The sequence below is a fragment of the Nematostella vectensis genome, chromosome 4 (assembly GCF_932526225.1).
Source record: "Nematostella vectensis chromosome 4, jaNemVect1.1, whole genome shotgun sequence".
NCBI lineage: Eukaryota > Metazoa > Cnidaria > Anthozoa > Actiniaria > Edwardsiidae > Nematostella > Nematostella vectensis.
Genome location: NC_064037.1, coordinates 3,281,228 through 3,302,455, shown reverse-complemented (window position 1 = coordinate 3,302,455; position 21,228 = coordinate 3,281,228). Strand labels below are relative to the sequence as shown.

The window sequence follows — 21,228 nt, the reverse complement described above, 5'->3', positions numbered from 1 at the left end:
GTAGGTAGGGGTAGGGTTGGGTTGGTAGGAGTATTATAGGGTAGGGCGGGGTTGGTAAGTAGAGGTAGGGGTAGGGTTGGGTTGGTAGGTGTATTATAGGGTAGGGCGGGGTTGGTAAGTGTAGGTAGGGGTAGGGTTGGGTTGGTAGGTGTATTATAGGGTAGGGCGGGGTTGGTAAGTGTATGTAGGGGTAGGGTTGGGTTGGTAGGTGTATTATAGGGTAGGGTGGGGTTGGTAGGTGCATTATAGGGTAGGGTTGGGTTGGTAGGTGTATTATAGGGTAGGGTAGGGTTGGTAGGTGCATTATAGGGTAGGGTGGGGTTGGTAGGTGTATTATAGGGTAGGGTGGGGCTGGTAGGTGTATTATAGGGTAGGGTGGGGTTGGTAGGTGCATTATAGGGTAGGGTTGGGTTGGTAGGTGTATTATAGGGTAGGGTTGGGTTGGTAGGTGTATTTTAGGGTAGGGTGGGGTTGGTAGGTGTATTATAGGGTAGGGTGGGGTTAGTAGATGTATTGTAGGGTAGGGTGAGGGTGGTAGGTGTAGGTGTAGGTAGGGTGGGGCTGGTAGGTGCATTGTAGGGTGGGTTACCTTGCTGTCCATGGTACTGAGCTTAGTCTTATCCACCGTGGACTCTTCCAGGTAAGCTAGACGTGACGCCATGTGCATCACTTTCGCCTCCAGCTCTTCCTTCTCTATGGTCAGGTCTTGTAGCTGATGCTGGTGCTCACGAAGCATGTCCTTCGACAACGACAACTGCAAGGGACGATTACGAGTTAGAAGATGTTAGAAGTTGCTGGTATGTTCATAATAAGGATGATGGACAGGTTAATCTCGCTGATGGTGGTTTTTATGACGATGACTTAGATATGGTGATGATGATGTTGTTGACGATGATGAAGATTATTAATGCAAATAATGAGTTATATATTTGCCCTAACCTCTTTTAGAAGTTGCCTGTTCTTGGTCTCCAAATTCTCAATGTCTTCCTCGTCTTCGTCCACACGGCTTTGTAGCTCTGTGTTTTCTTTCATCACGGCGAAGTATTTATTCTCAAACTTTAAAAATCCAAAATAATAAGTTGTAGGGATACAAAAGGAGCAAAATATTTGTTCTTACAATGAGTGTAAAGCTTTAGCGATAACACTTTAGAATCATACCTAATTCCTACCTCAGTGGATAGATTTTTGCCCTTCGATGTACAAAAGCTCTACCCATCATCCCCCCATGCTCGAGGATCCAGCGTACTTTGTGGGCGCTCCCAAAGGTCACTACCGCAGAAGAGCCGCTAAATCCTCCAGCAAGCCCATCCCCACCCTACTCCCACCCCTCTCTCTATGGAAAATAAGATCTATGTTTTTCAGATATCCAGGTATCAGGTCATACCTCAATCTTTCCCTTTGTGGTTAGATCCAACTGGGCCTGAACCTCTGCTAGCTCCACCTCCACCTTCTTCTTGGACTTATTGGCGTTGTGGGCCTCAAGCTCCAGGTCCTCGAGTCTGTCCTTGAGCGCCTTCATTTGATTCCTGTCTTTGAGCTTTTGCTCCTGGGTGTCAATCACGGTCTGTGCGTCACGCAATAGTGCTTTTGTTCGCTTCAGCTCGCGGCGCAACCTCCGCTCAGTCTCTGCGTCACCACGCGCGAATTGGTCACGCAATTCCTCGATACGCCGCTCGATGTCACGCTTGGCCTAAAGGGTGAGGTACATATGACCATCGGGACATTTTAAATAGCAAACCTCTAAAAGGAGGTTTCATTCATGCATCATGTTGCGACAAAAAGGTAATAAGTCACAGCTAAGTTACATCGGTTTTTAAAAGTGACACGCCATTAACCAATACTTTTTCGTGCTGTGACAGTAAAAACATGAACGTCATTGATTGATTTAGATGGTCGATTAAGGTCGGTCAATTCTACACGCTATACCAAGACAAAACAAGTATGTTCAGATCTCGAGCTGTCGTATGTCTTGCATAACAGAAATTTTCGCGAAACTAATATTTGGGCAACGAATGCAAGAGACTGAATGCCTGGCGGTGATTAGCAGCTATTAGCACTCACCTTGATGGCTGAGGTCTTCTCTTGGTATTCCTCCTCTAGCTGTGCCTCTAACTGCTTGATCTGATGACACAACAATACAATCAATACCCAACCCATACGTCTCTAACACGCACGTGTGGCGTAAAAGTTAAAAGGATTTGTCTTCTACATGGACAACCTTCTGTTCTGTCTAATAAATTAATAAATACGACTCATGACCGTAATATAAGGACTCGTGTCCGTAATACCACGGCAGCTTTCAAAGCATCCATACGTCCAGAGCGTCGCTTTTCAACTACTTTTACTTTTCAGCCAATAATAGGATCCCGAACCTGAATATTTCACAGTATTTGTATCAGGCCTTCTTTTTTTGGTTCACCTTATGTACTTCATAGGGAAGGATAAACGGGCCTGACACTTCGGCTATCGATAGCGCCTCACCTTTTTCTGCATGCTATAGCGTACTTCCTCGAGTTCCTCTTCCTTGGCCTCAAGCTCCTTACTGATCAACTGCTTGTCACGCTCGCCAGCCATCTCCAGGCGCAACTTCGTCTGAAAACGGGTAAGTCAAGGCATTAGAGCCAGCCATTCAAGGGAAAGCGGTGTGTTAGTCAATACGCAGCCATTCAAGGGTACAAAGTTTGGTATCACCAAGTGAACAAAACAACTCAACTTCTGTATTACTCATCAATATCGTTATGGATTGATAGTTTTGGAAAAGGTTTAAAACAAAAGCGAGAAAAGGTCAAACGTACTTAGTACATATTCTTGTTTCTGTATCTACCCTTCTGGGTATAACACACCTATTCTTGTTTCTGGGTCTACCCTTCTGGGTATAACACACCTATTCTTGTTTCTGGGTCTACCCTTTTGGGTATAACACACCTATTCTTGTTTCTGTATCTACCCTTCTGGGTATAACACACCTATTCTTGTTTCCGTATCTACCCTTCTGGGTATAACACACCTATTCTTGTTTCTGGGTCTACCCTTCTGGGTCTAACACACACCTATCCTTATTTCTATACTACTGGGTCTAACACACACCTATCCTTATTTCTATACTACTGGGTCTAACACACACCTATCCTTATTTCTATACTACTGGGTCTAACACACACCTATCCTTATTTCTATACTACTGGGTCTAACACGTACCTGTTCCAGTATCTGGATCTGCCCTGCCTGTTCGTCCAACTCCTCCTCCTGGTCTTGTACCTTCTGTTCGAGCTCGCGGATCTGGCGCTTCAGAGCAACGGCCTGCGACAAGATAATGAACAAGATTAAGGTGGGCAAGCTCTAATAATATGCCTAGGCAACAAGGCTGAAGTCACAACACAACGAACTTAAATTACCGTACCCCATGTATATATTGTAAATATGCAGTGACATAAAAGGTGTTAACTGCCAGGAGTTTATCAAACCCCCGACTAATTTTCCTTCTACATTCCTTGCTTGGGATTAGTGTAAAGCAGCTTTAAGACACAAGACTTCAACTTCAGCAAGTATTTGAACATCTGGAGGCGTAAGGGGACAGTGCAGGCCACCCGTGTCACAGCCTTTTGTGCAACCTAGCGCGCATATAAATTACAGAAGGAGGTAAGACCTACATCAGCGTTAACCTCGCCGCCCGGTTCCTTGGAAAACTCCAGCAGGTCTTGCTCCAGCTTGTGCTTGTCCTTGGTAGCGCGGTCCAGGTCTTCCTGGACTTGATCCAGCTCCTGCTCAAGACGGTATTTGTCTGCCTGGAATTTCTTTTTCTCGCGATTGATCTTATCCTTCAGCATTCGCTCATGTTCGACTTCCTGCTTCATGTGATTCGATTCAATGTCAAACCTTAAAATAAAATAAAAGGTTGAGATGTTTGTTTTCTTTACATCTGTTTATTTCGTTTATAAGTGTTTTGTCAGAGGACGAATAAGTTGAAGCAAGAATGCCCCATGGCTCTGAAACAGGACAGAAACATTTCTTGGGTCCCGAACAACATTTTCGTGGGTGGCTGAGCTTAGAAACATTAACGAATCTTATTTATAGTTAGAGCACATGTTTGTTTTATAGGTCAGAAACAAAAATGTGTGCCCTAAACAGTGATTTCTGGAGTAGCTCAACATAGAAACGTCTGCTTCTCAGGAGATCCTACTAGATTTTGTTAGGGTTAACTTACTTTCTCTGTTTCTTCTCGAGGTCTGTGTTTCTGGTTTGTTCCTCTTCCAGCAGTAGTTTCATATCCTCCTTCTCCTGTGCAAGACGTGAGGACTTCTTCTTGAGGCCCGCCATCTGGCGATGGAGCTCGTCATTCTCTGACTGCTCCTCTGCCAACTAAAGAAGTTTGGGAATGAAAGGGTTACAAACAGACTGATACAATATTAGCAAAACACTAAGAACGCTATTCTGCATTCCGACAACAATATACAATAAATAATATTGATTTTAAGATTTGTGCGCACCTTTCTTTCTACGATTCTCTTCTGGTTAAGGACCTCCTCCATCTCCTTCTCAGCTTGACTCTGGAGCTTTTTGCGCAGTTGCTCATGCTCGCGTGACGCCTGGAGGTAACGTTCACGGTAGTACTCCTCTGTAACGCAATACAAACACCTTGTCACGCCTCACTCATTCATGGAATTCAGTAAGAGTGCTCTATGCAAAACACAGGATGTAACACAATCTAAAGAAAAATGACGCATGGCATGGGGCTTTGTAAATATCATATAATATGATACAGTTTTACGATATAATTTTGAGGCAATAAAAAAATTAACCTTAAACAACACACCCTCTTAACTTGCCGAACGCAATGCCTAGTCGGTAGATGAATTTGTTTTATATGACAATATTGGGATGTATCGTTGGATTGGGGTAATTTTTAGTAAATAACTCTTCCAGCAGTAGTTTCATATCCTCCTTCTTTTGAGCAAGACGTGAAGACTTCTTCTTGAGGCCCGCAGGGGATGTCGTCCTATTGTAAGATGTAGTACATGCCCTAGTACTGCGTTCCTTTACCTTCCTCTTCAAAGTCCTCATCGTCAGAGGCACCTTCTCCCGCGAACCTCTCACTCTTCTCAGCCTGAAGTAGTCGTGCTTCTCCCCGCCGCGCAGAAGTGGACACGAGCGCTTTGGCCTCAAGCAGCTCGACCTCCAGCTGTTCTTTCTTCTTCTTGATCTCGTCAAGAGACTCCTGCAATAGATGTGTATAGTAAAGGATCAGTGCAACATGGAGAGGGATCTGTTCTTCTGATCTAGAGACTCTCACAACAGCATAACGCATCATAATAGTTTCGTAACAGCAAAACGTATCGTAATAGCAAAGAGAAGAGATCTGACCTTATAACTGTTTAGTTTTTTTCCGACTTCTCGAGAAAATTAACTCAGGGCGGGGAAAAGTGCAAAGTAAGGATAACATATAAAAGTGACGAAAACATTGACATATGGGAGAGCTCTCTTTTTGAGTGTAATGGGTGCTTTTAAGGGGTATGTATTTCATAACCAGTTTGACTGGGTAATCGGGTTTTACCTGTATTTCTTGACGCCGCACCTCAGGTCTTACAGGTGCTTATAAGGAATATGTATTTCATAACCAGTTTGACTGGGTAATCGGGTTTTACCTGTATCTCTTGTAGCTGCACCTCAAGTCTCATCCTCTCCATGGTCTCTTGTTCCAGCATCTGGCTCGCATGGTTGGCGGCGGCGCGATCCTCGGACAGCTGGACCGATAATTCGGACACCTACCGGACAAGATTCTCAAGATTTTAATATTCTCATTACGAGAGCGTGCTGTTCTATGCTCTAAAAAAGCTAAATAACTTTGTTTTTCTAAAACAACTTTGTTTCTCTAACAAGGAAAAAAGTGTATTTCTAACAGAGAAAAAAGAATTTGCGAGCGATACAAAAAATCATGGAGGTATTATGGGTAAAAAAAAAAATTAATGATGCACCGGAACTCACAGATCGCTCGATGCAATTGGATACTTCATATGACTGAGTGGCTTTTATAATGGCAGCTGACCAAACGCTGTTAAAAGGCAACGACTCAGGCGAGGCACAGGTGCAGCGGCCACGTGTTTGTGAAATGATCACATGAAAAGAGACAATCTAGCCAACATCATTATTCAAATACGTTTAGGAATAAAGCGTCTGGAAAAAAATATTTTCTGCGCTGAAAAGGAGAACCCATATTTCTAAAGAGAAATTATGTACAGAAAAGAGATCACTCCCTCTTTTTTGGGGCACAGATGATTGTGGTTCCTGTGTCAAAAGAAAAAGATTTCGTAAAACATAAAAACGCAACTTTCCTTAACTTTGCTACGAATGTCAACTTAAACAAATACTTTACTCCAGACCTCGCTACAAAACATATATATTTTAACAAATTTACTCAACAGCCCACCACAAAATTAAGAACCCAATTAATAATAGAATACCAACGAAATCACACTATTTGGCCCAACAAGCGCAATTGACGCCAAGAATAAAGAGTCTTCACATATTGACATTGTCAGATTTCATCCTTGTATTGCACCTAGTTGTAATATTTTCTAAACTCACCGCCCAGAAGCCGGGGAAACCATTCAAAAGTCGCCTTACTATGAACGCCAAATTCGAGATAAAGCGGGGTAAATTTTATTCTGCGTCGGGTTTTGTTTGAGAAGTGTTATTTATATACATATACTGGAAGCGGAAGCCCGTAATACGCAAACTCTGATTGGCCGTGTACCCAAGTCGTGTGACGTTTTTGATTGGTTGATCATATTTACAATCGCTGTTTTGACTAGTGAGGGATAAAAGGAGTCACTCAGTAAATTGACTTCACCTCGCCTACGGTCGACGCTCTATTCGGTAGGAGTCAAACTCAAATTGGGAAACAATGAAATCGGAACGCGAAACACCTTTGTGTTTCATAGCATTGTATAAGCTGGTTTCAAAATGATATCCGGCAACTATTTGAGTTTCAGGCAAATTTTGTCTACCTTAGCAACAGTTTCCATGGAAACCATACCTTTTGTTCGAGCTTCATGTTTTCGTCGTTCAGCTCTTTGTTCTCGTTTTCCAGCCTCGCGACCTTCGCCTTCAGGATGTCAACTTCGCCCTAAGGGAGGGAGGGTGAATTGTAATTAACTAAAGTATACGCGCGCAAAGATACACAACAATGCATACGTGAAATAATGGATAAATAGCGCTATGGTGGAAATAATGGATAAATAGCGCTATGGTGGAAATAATGGATAAATAGCGCTATGGTGGAAATAATGGATAAATAGCGCTATGGTGGAAATAATGGATAAATAGCGCTATGGTGGGAATAATGGATAAATAGCGCTATGGTGGAAATAATGGATAAATAGCGCTATGGTGGAAATAATGGATAAATAGCGCTATGGTGGGAATGTTTTCACAGTGCTTAAACGACACGATCAAGTGCCGAACGCTGTTAACACGAAAATTGAAAACTATCGAGCAAAATAGCCGAACGCTGTTAACACGAAAATTGAAAACTATCGAGCAATATAGCCGAACGCTGTTAACACGAAAATTGAAAACTATCGAGCAAAATAGCCGAACGCTGTTAACACGAAAATTGAAAACTATCGAGCAATATAGCCGAACGCTGTTAACACGAAAATTGAAAATTATCGAGCAAAATAGCCGAACGCTGTTAACACGAAAATTGAAAACTATCGAGCAAAATAGCCAAACGCTGTCAACACGAAAATTGAAAACTATCGAGCAAAATAGCCAAACGCTGTTAACACGAAAATTGAAAACTATCGAGCAAAATAGCCAAACGCTGTTAACACGAAAATTGGAAACTATCGAGCAAAATAGCCAAACGCTGTTAACACGAAAATTGAAAACTATCGAGCAAAATAGCCGAACGCTGTAAACACGAAAATTGAAAACTAACGAGCAAAATAGCCGAACGCTGTTAACACGAAAATTGAAAACTATCGAGCAAAATAGCCGAACGCTGTTAACACGAAAATTGAAAACTATCGAGCAAAATAGCCGAACGCTGTTAACACGAAAATTGAAAACTATCGAGCAAAATAGCCGAACGCTGTTAACACGAAAATTGAAAACTATCGAGCAAAATAGCCGAACGATGTTAACACGAAAATTGAAAACTATCGAGAAAATTGAAAACTATTGAGAAAAATAGCCTGGTGTGAAAATGTTTTGAGATTTATTTCATTATCATCAACATAGCCAATCTAAGAGAAAGAGCTCAACACAAGGCTGAAGTGGTACGTTTAACGCCTCCTGTAAAAAGAGCAGTTTCGCAGACACTTAGAGCGTTAGCCCTTCGTCGGCTCTGTTCCAGTGAAGGGCTAATGTTAGAAATTTCTTTGAAACTTCTTTTCCCCACCATTCAACCACGCCTACGTAAGCCAACTAGATATTTGTATCTGCCGTCTTTCTAGTCATACGATACTTACTGACTTAGACTTGAGCTCTTCCTCGGTGCGGTGGACATTCAAGAGAGGCAAAACCTGCAAGCAATTCGAACGAACACTATGATCGGGGTTGCCTCGAGATGTTTTCGGGATGGGGTCGGCGATAACGAGGGCTGTACGAGACGTTTTCGGGATGGGGTCGGCCATAACGAGATCTGTACGAAATGTTTTCAGGGTGGGGTCGGCGATAACGAGATCAGTACGAGATGTTTTCGGGATGGAGTCGGCGATAACGAGATCTATACGAGTTTTTTTCGGGATAGGGTCGGCGATAACGAGATTGTACGAGATGTTTTCGGGATAGGGTCAGCGATAACGATATCAGTACGAGATGCTCTCGGGTTGGGGTCGGCCCTAGCGAGATCAGTCCGAGGGAAGGGTTGTGTGACTAACCTTTGTGTACAGCTTCCACCAGGACCAGCTCCTGACAGCCATGAACTTACGAATATTTCTCTGGATACATATCATGGCCTTGTTCTGAACCTGGAAACAAAAGAGAAAAGATTTTAATCAGAACATAATAGCGCTTTAGCTTTCTTAGCAAACTATAAACAACATTTGTGATTGAAACAGGGAAGAATTTCTACCCCGACATCCCCCTCCCCCAGCCCATCTCCCTCGCTCTGTTCGCGTTGCCACCGACGTCTCCGAATAATCGTACAGTTCACAGACTCCCAAAACTTCGCGTGGCAGAGCGTCTGCGTAGGAGACTATCGAGGATGGGGGGGAAGCTGCACATTACCTGTAACTTCTTGAGTCGTTTTCTGGCCAAGAAGCCGCGGCAGTAAGCTTGCAACTCGACGATGGTACCTGTCGTCTTCTGGTCGCGAGCATCCTCGAGCTGTGCCAGCGAACCCGCGCGGAAGAAGATCTACGCAATGCAGGAATCAAACGTATCAATTAATTCAAAGACAATAATAAAAGTCGCATGATTAGAGCCAGAGAACAAGCCCAAAACAAGATCCACGCCATAAATATACAAACTTAGGAGTAAATCCAAGAAAATAATAAACAGCCGCTTGACATAGGTTGAACGAAGGGAGTAACTCATGAATACATAGAGACTGCTGAACAGTTGATTCCTTTTCCAAATCAACTCTCTCTTCTTGCTAATTGTACCATTGCTATTTTCTTCATAGATTCGGTTTAACGGGATCCTTATTTGTTTACTTTTCGCTAACAGTCATACCAAAAGAGCGCTAAAAAACACAGCAACAAAATCTTCTCAGAAGAAAAGCCGTCTAAAATACCTGACTAAGTCCAAGTCGGTAGCTCCTCTGATCCAACTCCAGATGGCTCAGCAACAGCTCCACGCCCTGGAGACACATAACATGAATATAATACCACTGAATGCTAATGGTCTAATAGCAAATTAAATACCACTAAATGCTAAGAGACTTATAGCACATTACATAAATGGCTAAATCGCAGTATTTACCACTGAACGGTTAATACTGAGTTTCGATAAAATTACTTCGTTTAACTAAGCAAAATTAGAGTTTATCCAGACCTGGTTCCTGTATAAAGGATAACACGACCGTAAAATGTTTGGAAGGATTTCTAGGAAATACCTTTTTCTCGACTGTATCAAGTTTGAAGGTTTTCTAGGAGATACCTTTTTCTCGTCCAGCACGGGTCCTGCGCTGGTCCTGTACTGCACAGGCGCCAACACGTCGAACCTTCGCCGAAACTCCCCAAACGGCATGTGCTCCGGAAAGCCTGTGGGAGGAAGACATATTAGGAAAGGATATTTTTCATCAAATCCTCCCCCCCCCCCCCCATAAAGCAATTTCCTATACAAACCCCTCTCCAAAAAGACCATAAAAATATTCCCGTCCCTTGCTGCATCCTTACTGAGCTTACATACTGAGATAATAAGACAGGGCAAACCCAACCCTGAGAGGGAGTCCGCCACATGATTACTCACCACAGGAGTGTTGGAATTTCTAGGCTTTTTTGTATACATTTAAAATGCGCGAATGTAAAGATAACTTAAAATACACAATTCCATCACCGCGCGCGTTATCTGACCGTCTAGTTATCGGTGAGAATGGCGGTATGTCACGCACACGAAAAGCACCGAGTCATTCGAGTCATGCTATGGATCAATTAACATTCGTTTATTCGTATATATTCGTATATATATAAAGAATGAATATTACCAAGGATATTAACTGTTCAAAGAGAGAGTTTTTTGTTCTCGTTGTCCTCATTAACTCTTGGTGCACTTGTCAAGCACAGTACAATATCAGTTATTGTTCAGCAATGAATATTAAAAACCTTTTAAAACCAACCAAGTGGCAATTTGCGGGCGTTCAGTAGAAATATTACTTTAAAATTGACCTTGAACTTTAGCAAATACTCCTTGAATTTCATGCATTTGATGATATATCTATACCTCAAATGGTTAATATTGCGAACCTACTTAGCTTCCATAAATACCCAACTCGACCGTAAATCTAAGAAAAGAAAACAAGACCTGCAGGATAACAAGTATTTCTCGAGAATTACACACCTCTGTTTAGTAGGATAAAAACACACAAGAAATTGTTTTTGACTTCAGTGTTTGTCTTGGCATTAAAATTCCTTTAGCAGTTCCGAATAAAAGAGGTTGACACATTTAAATGAACCGTTTTAATAATTTTGAGTGACATTGTGTTGAATTTAATCAAATTCAATTAGGTAAGTATTTCTTAATCGCGCAAGGAAAAGTTCCTAAACAAAGTAAATTTGAGCTCGGTATAATTTTTTCCCATTGCTGTGACTTCAAACTTCCCTAACGCGAACACGAACCTGGTACTTGGAATGTTTTGAGCTGTGTCGCTTGCACAATAAGTAAAACACGGGTTTCATGGCGCCAACCAAAAAGGCCCTGATTGTTACAACTCATATCTTCAGTAGTTGTCAGATCACCGCTACGTACACCCATGCCCCATTCATAAGCCTTCAAATAACCACTGACTGTTTCCACGTGCAGCGAACTCTAGTTCTGGAAACTTTGCCCTCTGTTGTCGGCTTGTACCACGATGAGTCGAAGATTGCGAATAAAACTTTAAGCTGAAGGCACAATCCAAATTCCCTACATGTCCAGGTTCACCTGTGGGTTGAGATACGCACTGTAGAAATCCCCAACAAAAAAAGGAAACAGTAGCGAGGCTTCAACGGACACTGCGTCTTGCTCGGCGATTCAATCACACCACTTCTGGGCCCAGGCCAGAGTAAACAGTCAGTGCTATACGCAAGGTAAACAAACAAGTCTGATGCGCTCGGCTACAAAGTTTTACGCCTGAATAATGAAGCCTGTTGAAGTCAATGGACTGCGACTGCAGACGATGGAATCAGCGGTGCTTCGTGTTGAGACAAAGGAGTGTTTACCTACAAGGCTCCTAGATGTAGGTAGTGTTTCTTGTCATAAAAGTTAGCGGTTTTACTTTATTTGAGAGTAACGGGTACTTTTAGGGGTACGGACTATTCTAAACAGTCTAATAGTTAAAATAACACCTGCAAAAGATGACATTTAGTTACGTACCAGTAAATATAATAAACAAAACGCCACTTTCAATTTTTCACATATCGTCAGCTAAGTAAATTCTATATATAAATTGATACACAACTTTATTATAAGACAACACACGTTGTTTGCGCACGTTGTATTTGCATAACAAAATTTCGCGCGGAAAACTTTTTCTTGGGCCGGACAGATATTTGGGAATCTTTGGTGTTTTTTATGGATAAATAAATGGAAATATTTGTAGCTTGGTCGGTCTCTAAGGTACTATACAGTAGTTTCACCATGCAATAAAGACGGCAATCAGAGATAAGTACCAATCTTAAAGTGCTTAACAAACTACTTCGACATTTACTACTTCGAACAATACCTATTGTTCCAAGAGATTATTACAATCGTTGTTTTAGTTTGCTTTGATTTTATGCATAAAAACTAAACTAACTCAAAGCTAGAATGGTTTGGTAGGATCTACAAAAGACGAATGTCTAACTCAAATCGTACAGTTTGCGTGAGACAAATACATTCCCATGACCCTTTGATAACACCTTGGTAACAGTAATACCGGCCACGTAGAACCACTTGTTAATTGGAGAAATACTATTATGTTTACAAACACTTGAGAATAGAAACATCTCTACGTTGATGTGAGATCTGCTATTTAGTCTTCTTAGAACGCTATTCATGGTCATTGCTCTTAGACATAATTCTAGGAAGTTTATAAGTACGGCAGGGCGAGGGTACCTGGAAAGCCTTTGACGCTGCGTCTACGGCTTGCGAGGTTCGATTGCACATGATAGCTGATCGCAGTCATACCGAGGAGCCCCCATGCTCGACAAGCCTTGGCTAGATGGTCATGCCATGTTTGTAATATCTATGTTGGTGCTCAGGTGCTGAAATGCTAGCTCGCACTAGCGTGACCTTGCATTCACCTTGTCTTTGCTACGAGTTGTTTTAAGACCGGGAAGGACTGGGTGTCAGTTCTTAGCGCCGCGCTACAATCCATCTCCCATTGTCAAACATAAGCGTGATTTTTAGTCATTTATAACAGCATAAACGCAATTAGCTTTATAGTATTTTCATGTCATATCATGCGTTTTAAACAGTTAGGGGTTTCAGACATCGAAATAAAACCTTACAGTTGTTCTACTAGAACAAAGGAGAAGGATTCATATCTATCACCCAGGTTTTTTTTATATTTTTGACATTTTCATCCAACCATGACACAGGTTATACCTACAAATCAACCTCCATCTACCAATCAATTCCCTACCCTGGGTACCACAGCCTCCATACTTCTCTCGTCCAGTGACGCTTAGCCAAAATGCGAGAGCGCCACTGGGTGCGAGAAGTCTGGAGGCTCTGGTACCAAGGGTATCAAGCCCCCAGCTTACCATCAATCAGGCCCTGCCTCGCAACATACACCATAAGAAGCACACCTGTGTCATTCCTCCCCCCCTCCCCCCACCCCACCCCCACACAATACTTACCTTGACGGTGTATCCTGACAGCATCGAGCATCTCCGCTGACCGCAGTTGTTGCCGCACCATGGGCACGTCAAGGGTAGCCATCTCCTTGGAGACCTTGGCCTTAGTGATGGGATCCGTGATGTCAGTCTGGCCAGCGGTTGATACAGGCAGTATTGTGCGCACAAAGTTCACTTTGGTTTTACGGATAGCGTCGAGGAGAGTGTCCTAAAATAGCAAACAAAAGATTCATTTTTCGCATGTGTAGTGCATGTTCGGTTCATTTGCGCATGTGTGGTGCACGTTCGGTTAATTCTCGCATGTGTAGTGCACGCACGGTTCATTTTCGCATGTGTAGTGTATGTTCGGTTCATTTGCGCATGTGTAATGCATGTTCGGTTCATTTGCGTATGTGTAGTGCATGTTCGGTTCATTTGCGCATGTGTGGTGTATGTTCGGTTCATTTGCGCATGTGTAGTGCATGTTCGGTTCATTTTCGCATGTGTAGTGCATGTTCGGTTCATTTGCTCATGTGTGGTGTATGTTCGGTTCATTTTTGCATGTGTGGTGCACGTTCGGTTCATTTTCGCATGTGTAGTGGATGTTCGGTTCATTTGCGCATGTGTAGTGTATGTTCGGTTCATTTTCGCATGTGTAGTGCACGTTCGGTTCATTTTTGCATGTGTGGTGCACGTTCGGTTCATTTTCGCATGTTTAGTGCATGTTCGGCTCATTTTCGCATGTTTAGTGCATGTTCGGTTCATTTGCTCATGTGTGGTGCACGTCGTTTCATTTTCGCATGTGTGGTGCACGTCGTTTTATTTTCGCATGTGTAGTGTATGTTCGGTTCATTTGCGCAGGTGTAGTGCATGTTTGGTTCATTTTCCCATGTGTAGTGTACGTTCGGTTCATTTGCGCATGTGTAGTGTATGTTCAGTTCATTTTCGCATGTGTAGTGTATGTTTGGTTCATTTGCGCATGTGTAGTGTACGTTCGGTTCATTTTCGCATGTGTAGTGTATGTTCAGTTCATTTTCGCATGTGTAGTGTATGTTCGGTTCATTTGCGCATGTGTAGTGTACGTTCGGTTCATTTGCCCATGTGTAGTGTATGTTCGGTTCATTTGCGCATGTGTAGTGTATGTTCGGTTCATTTGCGAATGTGTGGTGTACGTTCGGTTCATTTGCCCATGTGTAGTGCATGTTGGGTTCATTTGCGCATGTGTAGTGTATGTTCGGTTCATTTGCGCATGTGTAGTGCATGTTCGGTTCATTTGCGCATGTGTAGTGCATGTTCGGTTTATTTGCGCATGTGTAGTGCATGTTCGGTTCATTTGCGCATGTGTAGTGCATGTTCGGTTCATTTGCACATGTGTAGTGTATGTTCGGTTTATTTGCGCATGTGTAGTGTATGTTCGGTTCATTTGCGCATGTGTGGTGCATGTTCGGTTCATTTTTACATGTTTAGTGCATGTTCGGTTCATTTGCGCATGTGTAGTGCATGTTCGGTTCATTTGCGCAAGTGTGGTGCATGTTCGGTTCATTTTCGCATGTTTAGTGCATGTTCAGTTCATTTGCGCATGTGTAGTGTATGTTCGGTTCATTTGCGCATGTGTGGTGTATGTTCGGTTCATTTGCGCATGTGTGGTGCATGTTCGGTTCATTTTCGCATGTGTGGTGCATGTTCGGTTCATTTGCGCATGTGTGGTGCACGTTCTGTTAATTCTCGCATGTGTAGTGCACGGACGGTTCATTTTCGCATGTGTAGTGTATGTTCGGTTCATTTGCGCATGTGTAATGCATGTTCGCTTCATTTGCGGATGTGTAGTGCATGTTCGGTTCATTTTTGCATGTGTGGTGTATGTTTGGTTCATTTGCGCATGTGTAGTGTATGTTCGGTTCATTTGCTTATGTGTAGTGCATGTTCGGTTCATTTGCGCATGTGTAGTGCATGTTCGGTTCATTTGCGCATGTGTAGTGCATGTTCGGTTCATTTGCGCATGTGTTGTGCATGTTCGGTTCATTTGCACATGTGTAGTGTATGTTCGGTTCATTTGCGCATGTGTAGTGTATGTTCGGTTCGTTTGCGCATGTGTGGTGCATGTTCGGTTCATTTTCACATGTTTAGTGCATGTTCGGTTCATTTGCGCATGTGTAGTGCATGTTCGGTTCATTTGCGCATGTGTGGTGCATGTTCGGTTCATTTTCGCATGTTTAGTGCATGTTCGGTTCATTTTCGCATGTTTAGTGCATGTTCGGTTCATTTGCGCATGTGTAGTGTATGTTCGGTTCATTTGCTCATGTGTGGTGTATGGTCGGTTCATTTGCTCATGTGTAGTGCATGTTCGGTTCATTTGCTCATGTGTAGTGCATGTTCGGTTCATTTGCTCATGTGTAATGTTCGGTTCATTTGCTCATGTGTGGTGCATGTTCGGTTCATTTGCGCATGTGTGGTGTATGTTCGGTTCATTTGCTCATGTGTAGTGCATGTTCGGTTCATTTGCTCATGTGTAGTGCATGTTCGGTTCATTTGCTCATGTGTAGTGTATGTTCGGTTCATTTGCTCATGTGTGATGTGTGTTCGGTTCATTTTCGCATGTGTAGTGCACATTCGGTTCATTTTTGCATGTGTGGTGCACGTTCGGTTCATTTGCGCATGTGTAGTGTATGTTCGGTTCATTTGCGCATGTGTAGTGCATGTTCGGTTCATTTGCTCATGTGTAGTGCATGTTCGGTTCATTTGCTCATGTGTAATGTTCGGTTCATTTGCTCATGTGTGGTGCATGTTCGGTTCATTTGCGCATGTGTGGTGTATGTTCGGTTCATTTGCTCATGTGTAGTGCATGTTCGGTTCATTTGCTCATGTGTAGTGCATGTTCGGTTCATTTGCTCATGTGTAGTGTATGTTCGGTTCATTTGCTCATGTGTGGTGCATGTTCGGTTCATTTTCGCATGTGTAGTGCACGTTCGGTTCATTTTTGCATGTGTGGTGCACGTTCGGTTCATTTGCGCATGTGTAGTGTATGTTCGGTTCATTTGCACATGTGTAGTGCATGTTCGGTTCATTTGCTCATGTGTAATGTTCGGTTCATTTGCTCATGTGTGGTGCATGTTCGGTTCATTTGCGCATGTGTGGTGTATGTTCGGTTCATTTGCTCATGTGTAGTGCATGTTCGGTTCATTTGCTCATGTGTAGTGCATGTTCGGTTCATTTGCTCATGTGTAGTGTATGTTCGGTTCATTTGCTCATGTGTGGTGCATGTTCGGTTTATTTTCGCATGTGTAGTGCACGTTCGGTTCATTTTTGCATGTGTGGTGCACGTTCGGTTCATTTGCGCATGTGTAGTGTATGTTCGGTTCATTTGCGCATGTGTAGTGTATGTTCGGTTCATTTGCGCATGTGTGGTGCATGTTCGGTTCATTTGCGCATGTGTAGTGTATGTTCGGTTCATTTGCGCATGTGTGGTGCATGTTCGGTTCATTTGCGCATGTGCGGTGCATGTTCGGTTCATTTGCTCATGTGTAGTGCATGTTCGGTTCATTTTCGCATGTGTGGTGTATGTCCGGTTCATTTGCTCATGTGTAGCGCATGTTCGGTTCATTTGCTCATGTGTAGTGTATGTTCGGTTCATTTGCTCATGTGTAGTGCATGTTCGGTTCATTTGCTCATGTGTAGTGTATGTTCGGTTCATTTGCGCATGTGTGGTGTATGTTCGGTTCATTTGCTCATGTGTGGTGCATGTTCGGTTCATTTGCTCATGTGTAGTGCATGTTCGGTTCATTTGCGCATGTGTAGTGTATGTTCGGTTCATTTGCGCATGTGTGGTGCATGTTCGGTTCATTTTCGCATGTGTAGTGTATGTTCGGTTCATTTGCTCATGTGTAGTGCATGTTCGGTTCATTTGCGCATGTGTAGTGTATGTTCGGTTCATTTGCGCATGTGTAGTGCATGTTCGGTTCATTTTCGCATGTGTAGTGTATGTTCGGTTCATTTGCTCATGTGTAGTGCATGTTCGGTTCATTTGCGCATGTGTAGTGTATGTTCGGTTCATTTGCGCATGTGTAGTGCATGTTCGGTTCATTTGCGCATGTGTGGTGCATGTTCGGTTCATTTGCGCATGTGCGGTGCATGTTCGGTTTATTTGCGCATGTGTGGTGCATGTTCGGTTCATTTTCGCATGTGTGGTGTATGTCCGGTTCATTTGCTCATGTGTAGTGCATGTTCGGTTCATTTGCGCATGTGTAGTGTATGTTCGGCTGATGGTCGTGTTCATACGTATGGCCGTGTATCGTAATCGAGCTTGGTCACATCTCTTAGTTCTCTCTCTATATTTCCTAAAATTGCTTTGCCAATTTGCAATTTATTTGTTTGTTCGATCCTTAGCTATTACAGTAAAAGCATATAGTGACCAAAAACAAATAGACAACAACTTCATGGGCGAGAGAGCCCCTGTTTTGCTTGGTTTTAGATGGATTGTTTAAAAAACGCCATATGGTTGCCGTTAGAATGAGTTCCCCAAACTGCCTGTCCATATAATGTGGTGTTGCCGTTCACCAATAGCAAATACCATGGGAGGGTTGGCTGTTGCGTTTCGGTTGTGCGCACGTGGTTGTGTTGCGCATATTGGTTAAGCCCACTTTTTAAGGTGTTGCGTGCAAATCACTACTTGATTAATTAGCTTTATGTTTATAGATTATGGGAAAGGGGCAAATCTTTAGATAGCTGTTGCGTGTTGGCTGTGTGCGTGATAGGGTTGCGTGTACGGGATTGTGTGTGTACGTGATTGTCGAGCGATGTGGTCACCCGTACATGATCGTGTTGCTAGTACGTGGTTGTGTCGAGCGATGTGGTCCCCCGTACATGATCGTGTTGCTAGTACGTGGTTGTGTCGAGCGATGTCGTCCCCCGTACATGATCGTGTTGCTAGTACGTGGTTGTGTCTAGCGATGTGGTCCCCCGTACATGACCGTGTTGCTAGTACGTGGTTATGTCGAGCGATGTGGTCCCCCGTACATGATCGTGTAGCTAGTACGTGGTTGTGTCGAGCGATGTCGTCCCCCGTACATGATCGTGTTGCTAGTACGTGGTTGTGTCGAGCGATGTGGTCACCCGTACATGATCGTGTTGCTAGTACGTGGTTGTGTCGAGCGATGTGGTCACCCGTACATGATCGTGTTGCTAGTACGTGGTTGTGTCGAGCGATGTGGTCCCCCGTACATGATCGTGTTGCTAGTACGTGGTTGTGTCGAGCGATGTGGTCCCCCGTACATGATCGTGTTGCTAGTACATGGTTGTGTCGAGCGATGTGGTCCCCCGTACATGATCGTGTTGCTAGTGCGTGGTTGTGTCGAGCGATGTGGTCCCCCGTACATGATCGTGTTGCTAGTGCGTGGTTGTGTCGAGCGATGTGGTCCCCCGTACATGATCGTGTTGCTAGTGCGTGGTTGTGTCGAGCGATGTGGTCCCCCGTACATGATCGTGTTGCTAGTACGTGGTTGTGTCGAGCGATGTGGTCCCCCGTACATGATCGTGCTGCTAGTGCGTGGTTGTGTCGAGCGATGTGGTCCCCAGCACATGATCGTGTTGCTAGTACGTGGTTGTGTCGAGCGATGTGGTCCCCCGTACATGATCGTGTTGCTAGTACGTGGTTGTGTCGAGCGATGTGGTCCCCCGTACATGATCGTGTTGCTAGTACGTGGTTGTGTCGAGCGATGTGGTCCCCCGTACATGATCGTGTTGCTAGTACGTGGTTGTGTCGAGCGATGTGGTCCCCCGTACATGATCGTGTTGCTAGTGCGTGGTTGTATCGAGCGATGTCGTCCCCCGTACATGATCGTGTTGCTAGTACGTGGTTGTGTTGTGTACAACTCACCACTTGATAGATGAGTTGCAGACACTGCGAGTTTTTCTTAATGGCGGTCGGAGGGCTCATGGTGGCGCGTTTGAAACTGCGGGACCTCGAGATACTGTCAGCGGTGTTGCGCTGAGAGAATAAACTGTTCACCGAGTTCCTACGAAGATAAGAAAACAAAACATTTTCAAAAAAGTTGGCGGTTAAACCGCGGGCTACCGTGGCCAACAAGAAAATGCTCAAAAATTACCAGAAAGGCTATAACTAATCGACAAGGTTTCTACTTAGTAACATCGTAGAAAAAAATGACCATATAGCGGTTTTATCCCTGATTTGTGAAGTTAGCAAGCGTCAAACATCTTTTTTTTTTTTCAATTTTTTACATTAAAAGTTAGCAAGCCGACGAAGCCACCTGGTATTTTCAAAACATATATATATATCAGCTCTTCTGTTACATTTTTCGGTGCTTAAGCTAAATGTAAAGAAACTCACTTGGTGGAGTCCGCGAGGATGCCTCGCGCCTGTTTCGTGGTGGCGTTCTCCCTCGCGAGTTTGAGCCAGCCTTGCGCGTTATACAACACAGGAAGCGTCCCTTGGCAATGATTTACGTAGAACGTGTCTTTTTTCGGACCCTGCTTCACCCAGGATTCCTCTACAAATACACAACAGTAACCCCGAGGGTTATATACCCTGGTTTACCCAGGACTCCTCTCGATTACACAACAGCATCCCCGAGGGTTGAGAGGCCTTTCTCGAACGTTTCCGTTAAAATTTCAGTGTCCAGCCCTTCAAATTAAACTCGGGATAAGAAAAATCTTGATTTAGAAGTGTGGGGGTATTATTACGAGATTCCCAACGAAAGCCATGTGCAGACAACATATTTTCTCAATTGCTGCGATAAGCCTTAGTCTTCCACCGCGCTCACTTCTATGCTTTACTTTACCGGCGCTCGACAACAATTTAGATATTTTTGCAATGGATGTCATTTCTTTGAGGGTTCCTTGTGAGGATGAAAGTATCTGGCCTCTTTTGGGAGGTATGGGGGAGGTGAAGGGGGGAAGTTGGAAACAATTGAGTAAAACTCTGATTCAAAGTGCCGTTTCTTGGGTACTCACTCTGATTCAAAGTGCCGTTTCTTGGGTACTCACTCTGATTCAAAGAGCCGTTTCTTAAGTACTCACTTTCGCTGCAGTGGTGTACGTAGAGTCTGGCCAAGAAGCTGCTGTCATTAGCGCCCGGGAAGATGGATTCCTCATCCAGGATCCACAGCAAGCCCTTCTGCTCGCTCTTCAAGTCCAGCGTGGATCCGCGAGTCTAGCACAAGAACACAGAGTTTAGGAGAGCGTGAGAGGGGCACCAAGGTGAGCGTGACACAAGTGTCGTGACGGGTGCTTCAGTAAGTGGGGATATATATTCAATTCGCACGTTCTTTGCGGAAGCAATGTGAAGTTGTGGTGGTAATTTCAAGGCGTGACAAGCAAGAATCTATTTCTTGCCTTGTCTTCCTACTTTGCAGTTGTGTGAAGTCGTCCAGTTTTAATTATTCTACACGAAAAGTCATTTTTTTGCCGCCAAAACAATCTATACGTATGTATCATGATACTGAAGTAACGTGGCTAGTGTGACACATCGTGACGCTATTATTGTGGGAAGTTGCGTTACCCTCTCCAATGGTGGAAGTTAAATAAACGAAATAACAGGGCTATCTTTAATAATTGTTGTAAATGTCTCTCTATCTTACCACTCCTTGTGCTGCGCGATCAAACACCTTAACCACGGGGTCTGGCGGAATAGATTCACTCTCGTAGCTACACTCGATGTTCTCCTGGTGAACCAAACAGCGAATACGTAGTAAGTTAGCAGCTAGAAAGATGTGTGTGTGCGTGCGTGCGTTCGTGAGGGGGGCAGAGGGGTGAA

General features: G+C 43.7%; 1 protein-coding gene across 5 annotated transcripts in view; it reads right to left on the bottom strand.

Moving 5' to 3' along the window:
- Window positions 1-21,228, bottom strand: part of LOC5507562 (unconventional myosin-XVIIIa-like) — a 42,572-nt gene that overhangs the window by 4,971 nt on the left and 16,373 nt on the right. For all 5 annotated transcript variants that reach the window (XM_048727189.1, XM_048727191.1, XM_048727187.1 and 2 more), the window contains 22 exons: window positions 21,053-21,136; window positions 20,493-20,625; window positions 19,804-19,963; window positions 19,333-19,471; window positions 13,485-13,689; window positions 10,105-10,208; window positions 9,740-9,805; window positions 9,232-9,360; window positions 8,883-8,972; window positions 8,472-8,525; window positions 7,034-7,123; window positions 5,643-5,762; window positions 5,041-5,215; window positions 4,488-4,615; window positions 4,205-4,359; window positions 3,651-3,876; window positions 3,199-3,300; window positions 2,482-2,592; window positions 2,062-2,121; window positions 1,385-1,690; window positions 940-1,056; window positions 590-754 (listed from right to left, as the gene is read on the bottom strand). In XM_048727189.1, coding sequence (XP_048583146.1) covers window positions 590-754; window positions 940-1,056; window positions 1,385-1,690; window positions 2,062-2,121; window positions 2,482-2,592; window positions 3,199-3,300; window positions 3,651-3,876; window positions 4,205-4,359; window positions 4,488-4,615; window positions 5,041-5,215; window positions 5,643-5,762; window positions 7,034-7,123; window positions 8,472-8,525; window positions 8,883-8,972; window positions 9,232-9,360; window positions 9,740-9,805; window positions 10,105-10,208; window positions 13,485-13,689; window positions 19,333-19,471; window positions 19,804-19,963; window positions 20,493-20,625; window positions 21,053-21,136 — 2,919 coding nt within the window. The remainder of the gene's footprint in view (window positions 1-589; window positions 755-939; window positions 1,057-1,384; window positions 1,691-2,061; window positions 2,122-2,481; window positions 2,593-3,198; window positions 3,301-3,650; window positions 3,877-4,204; window positions 4,360-4,487; window positions 4,616-5,040; window positions 5,216-5,642; window positions 5,763-7,033; window positions 7,124-8,471; window positions 8,526-8,882; window positions 8,973-9,231; window positions 9,361-9,739; window positions 9,806-10,104; window positions 10,209-13,484; window positions 13,690-19,332; window positions 19,472-19,803; window positions 19,964-20,492; window positions 20,626-21,052; window positions 21,137-21,228) is intronic.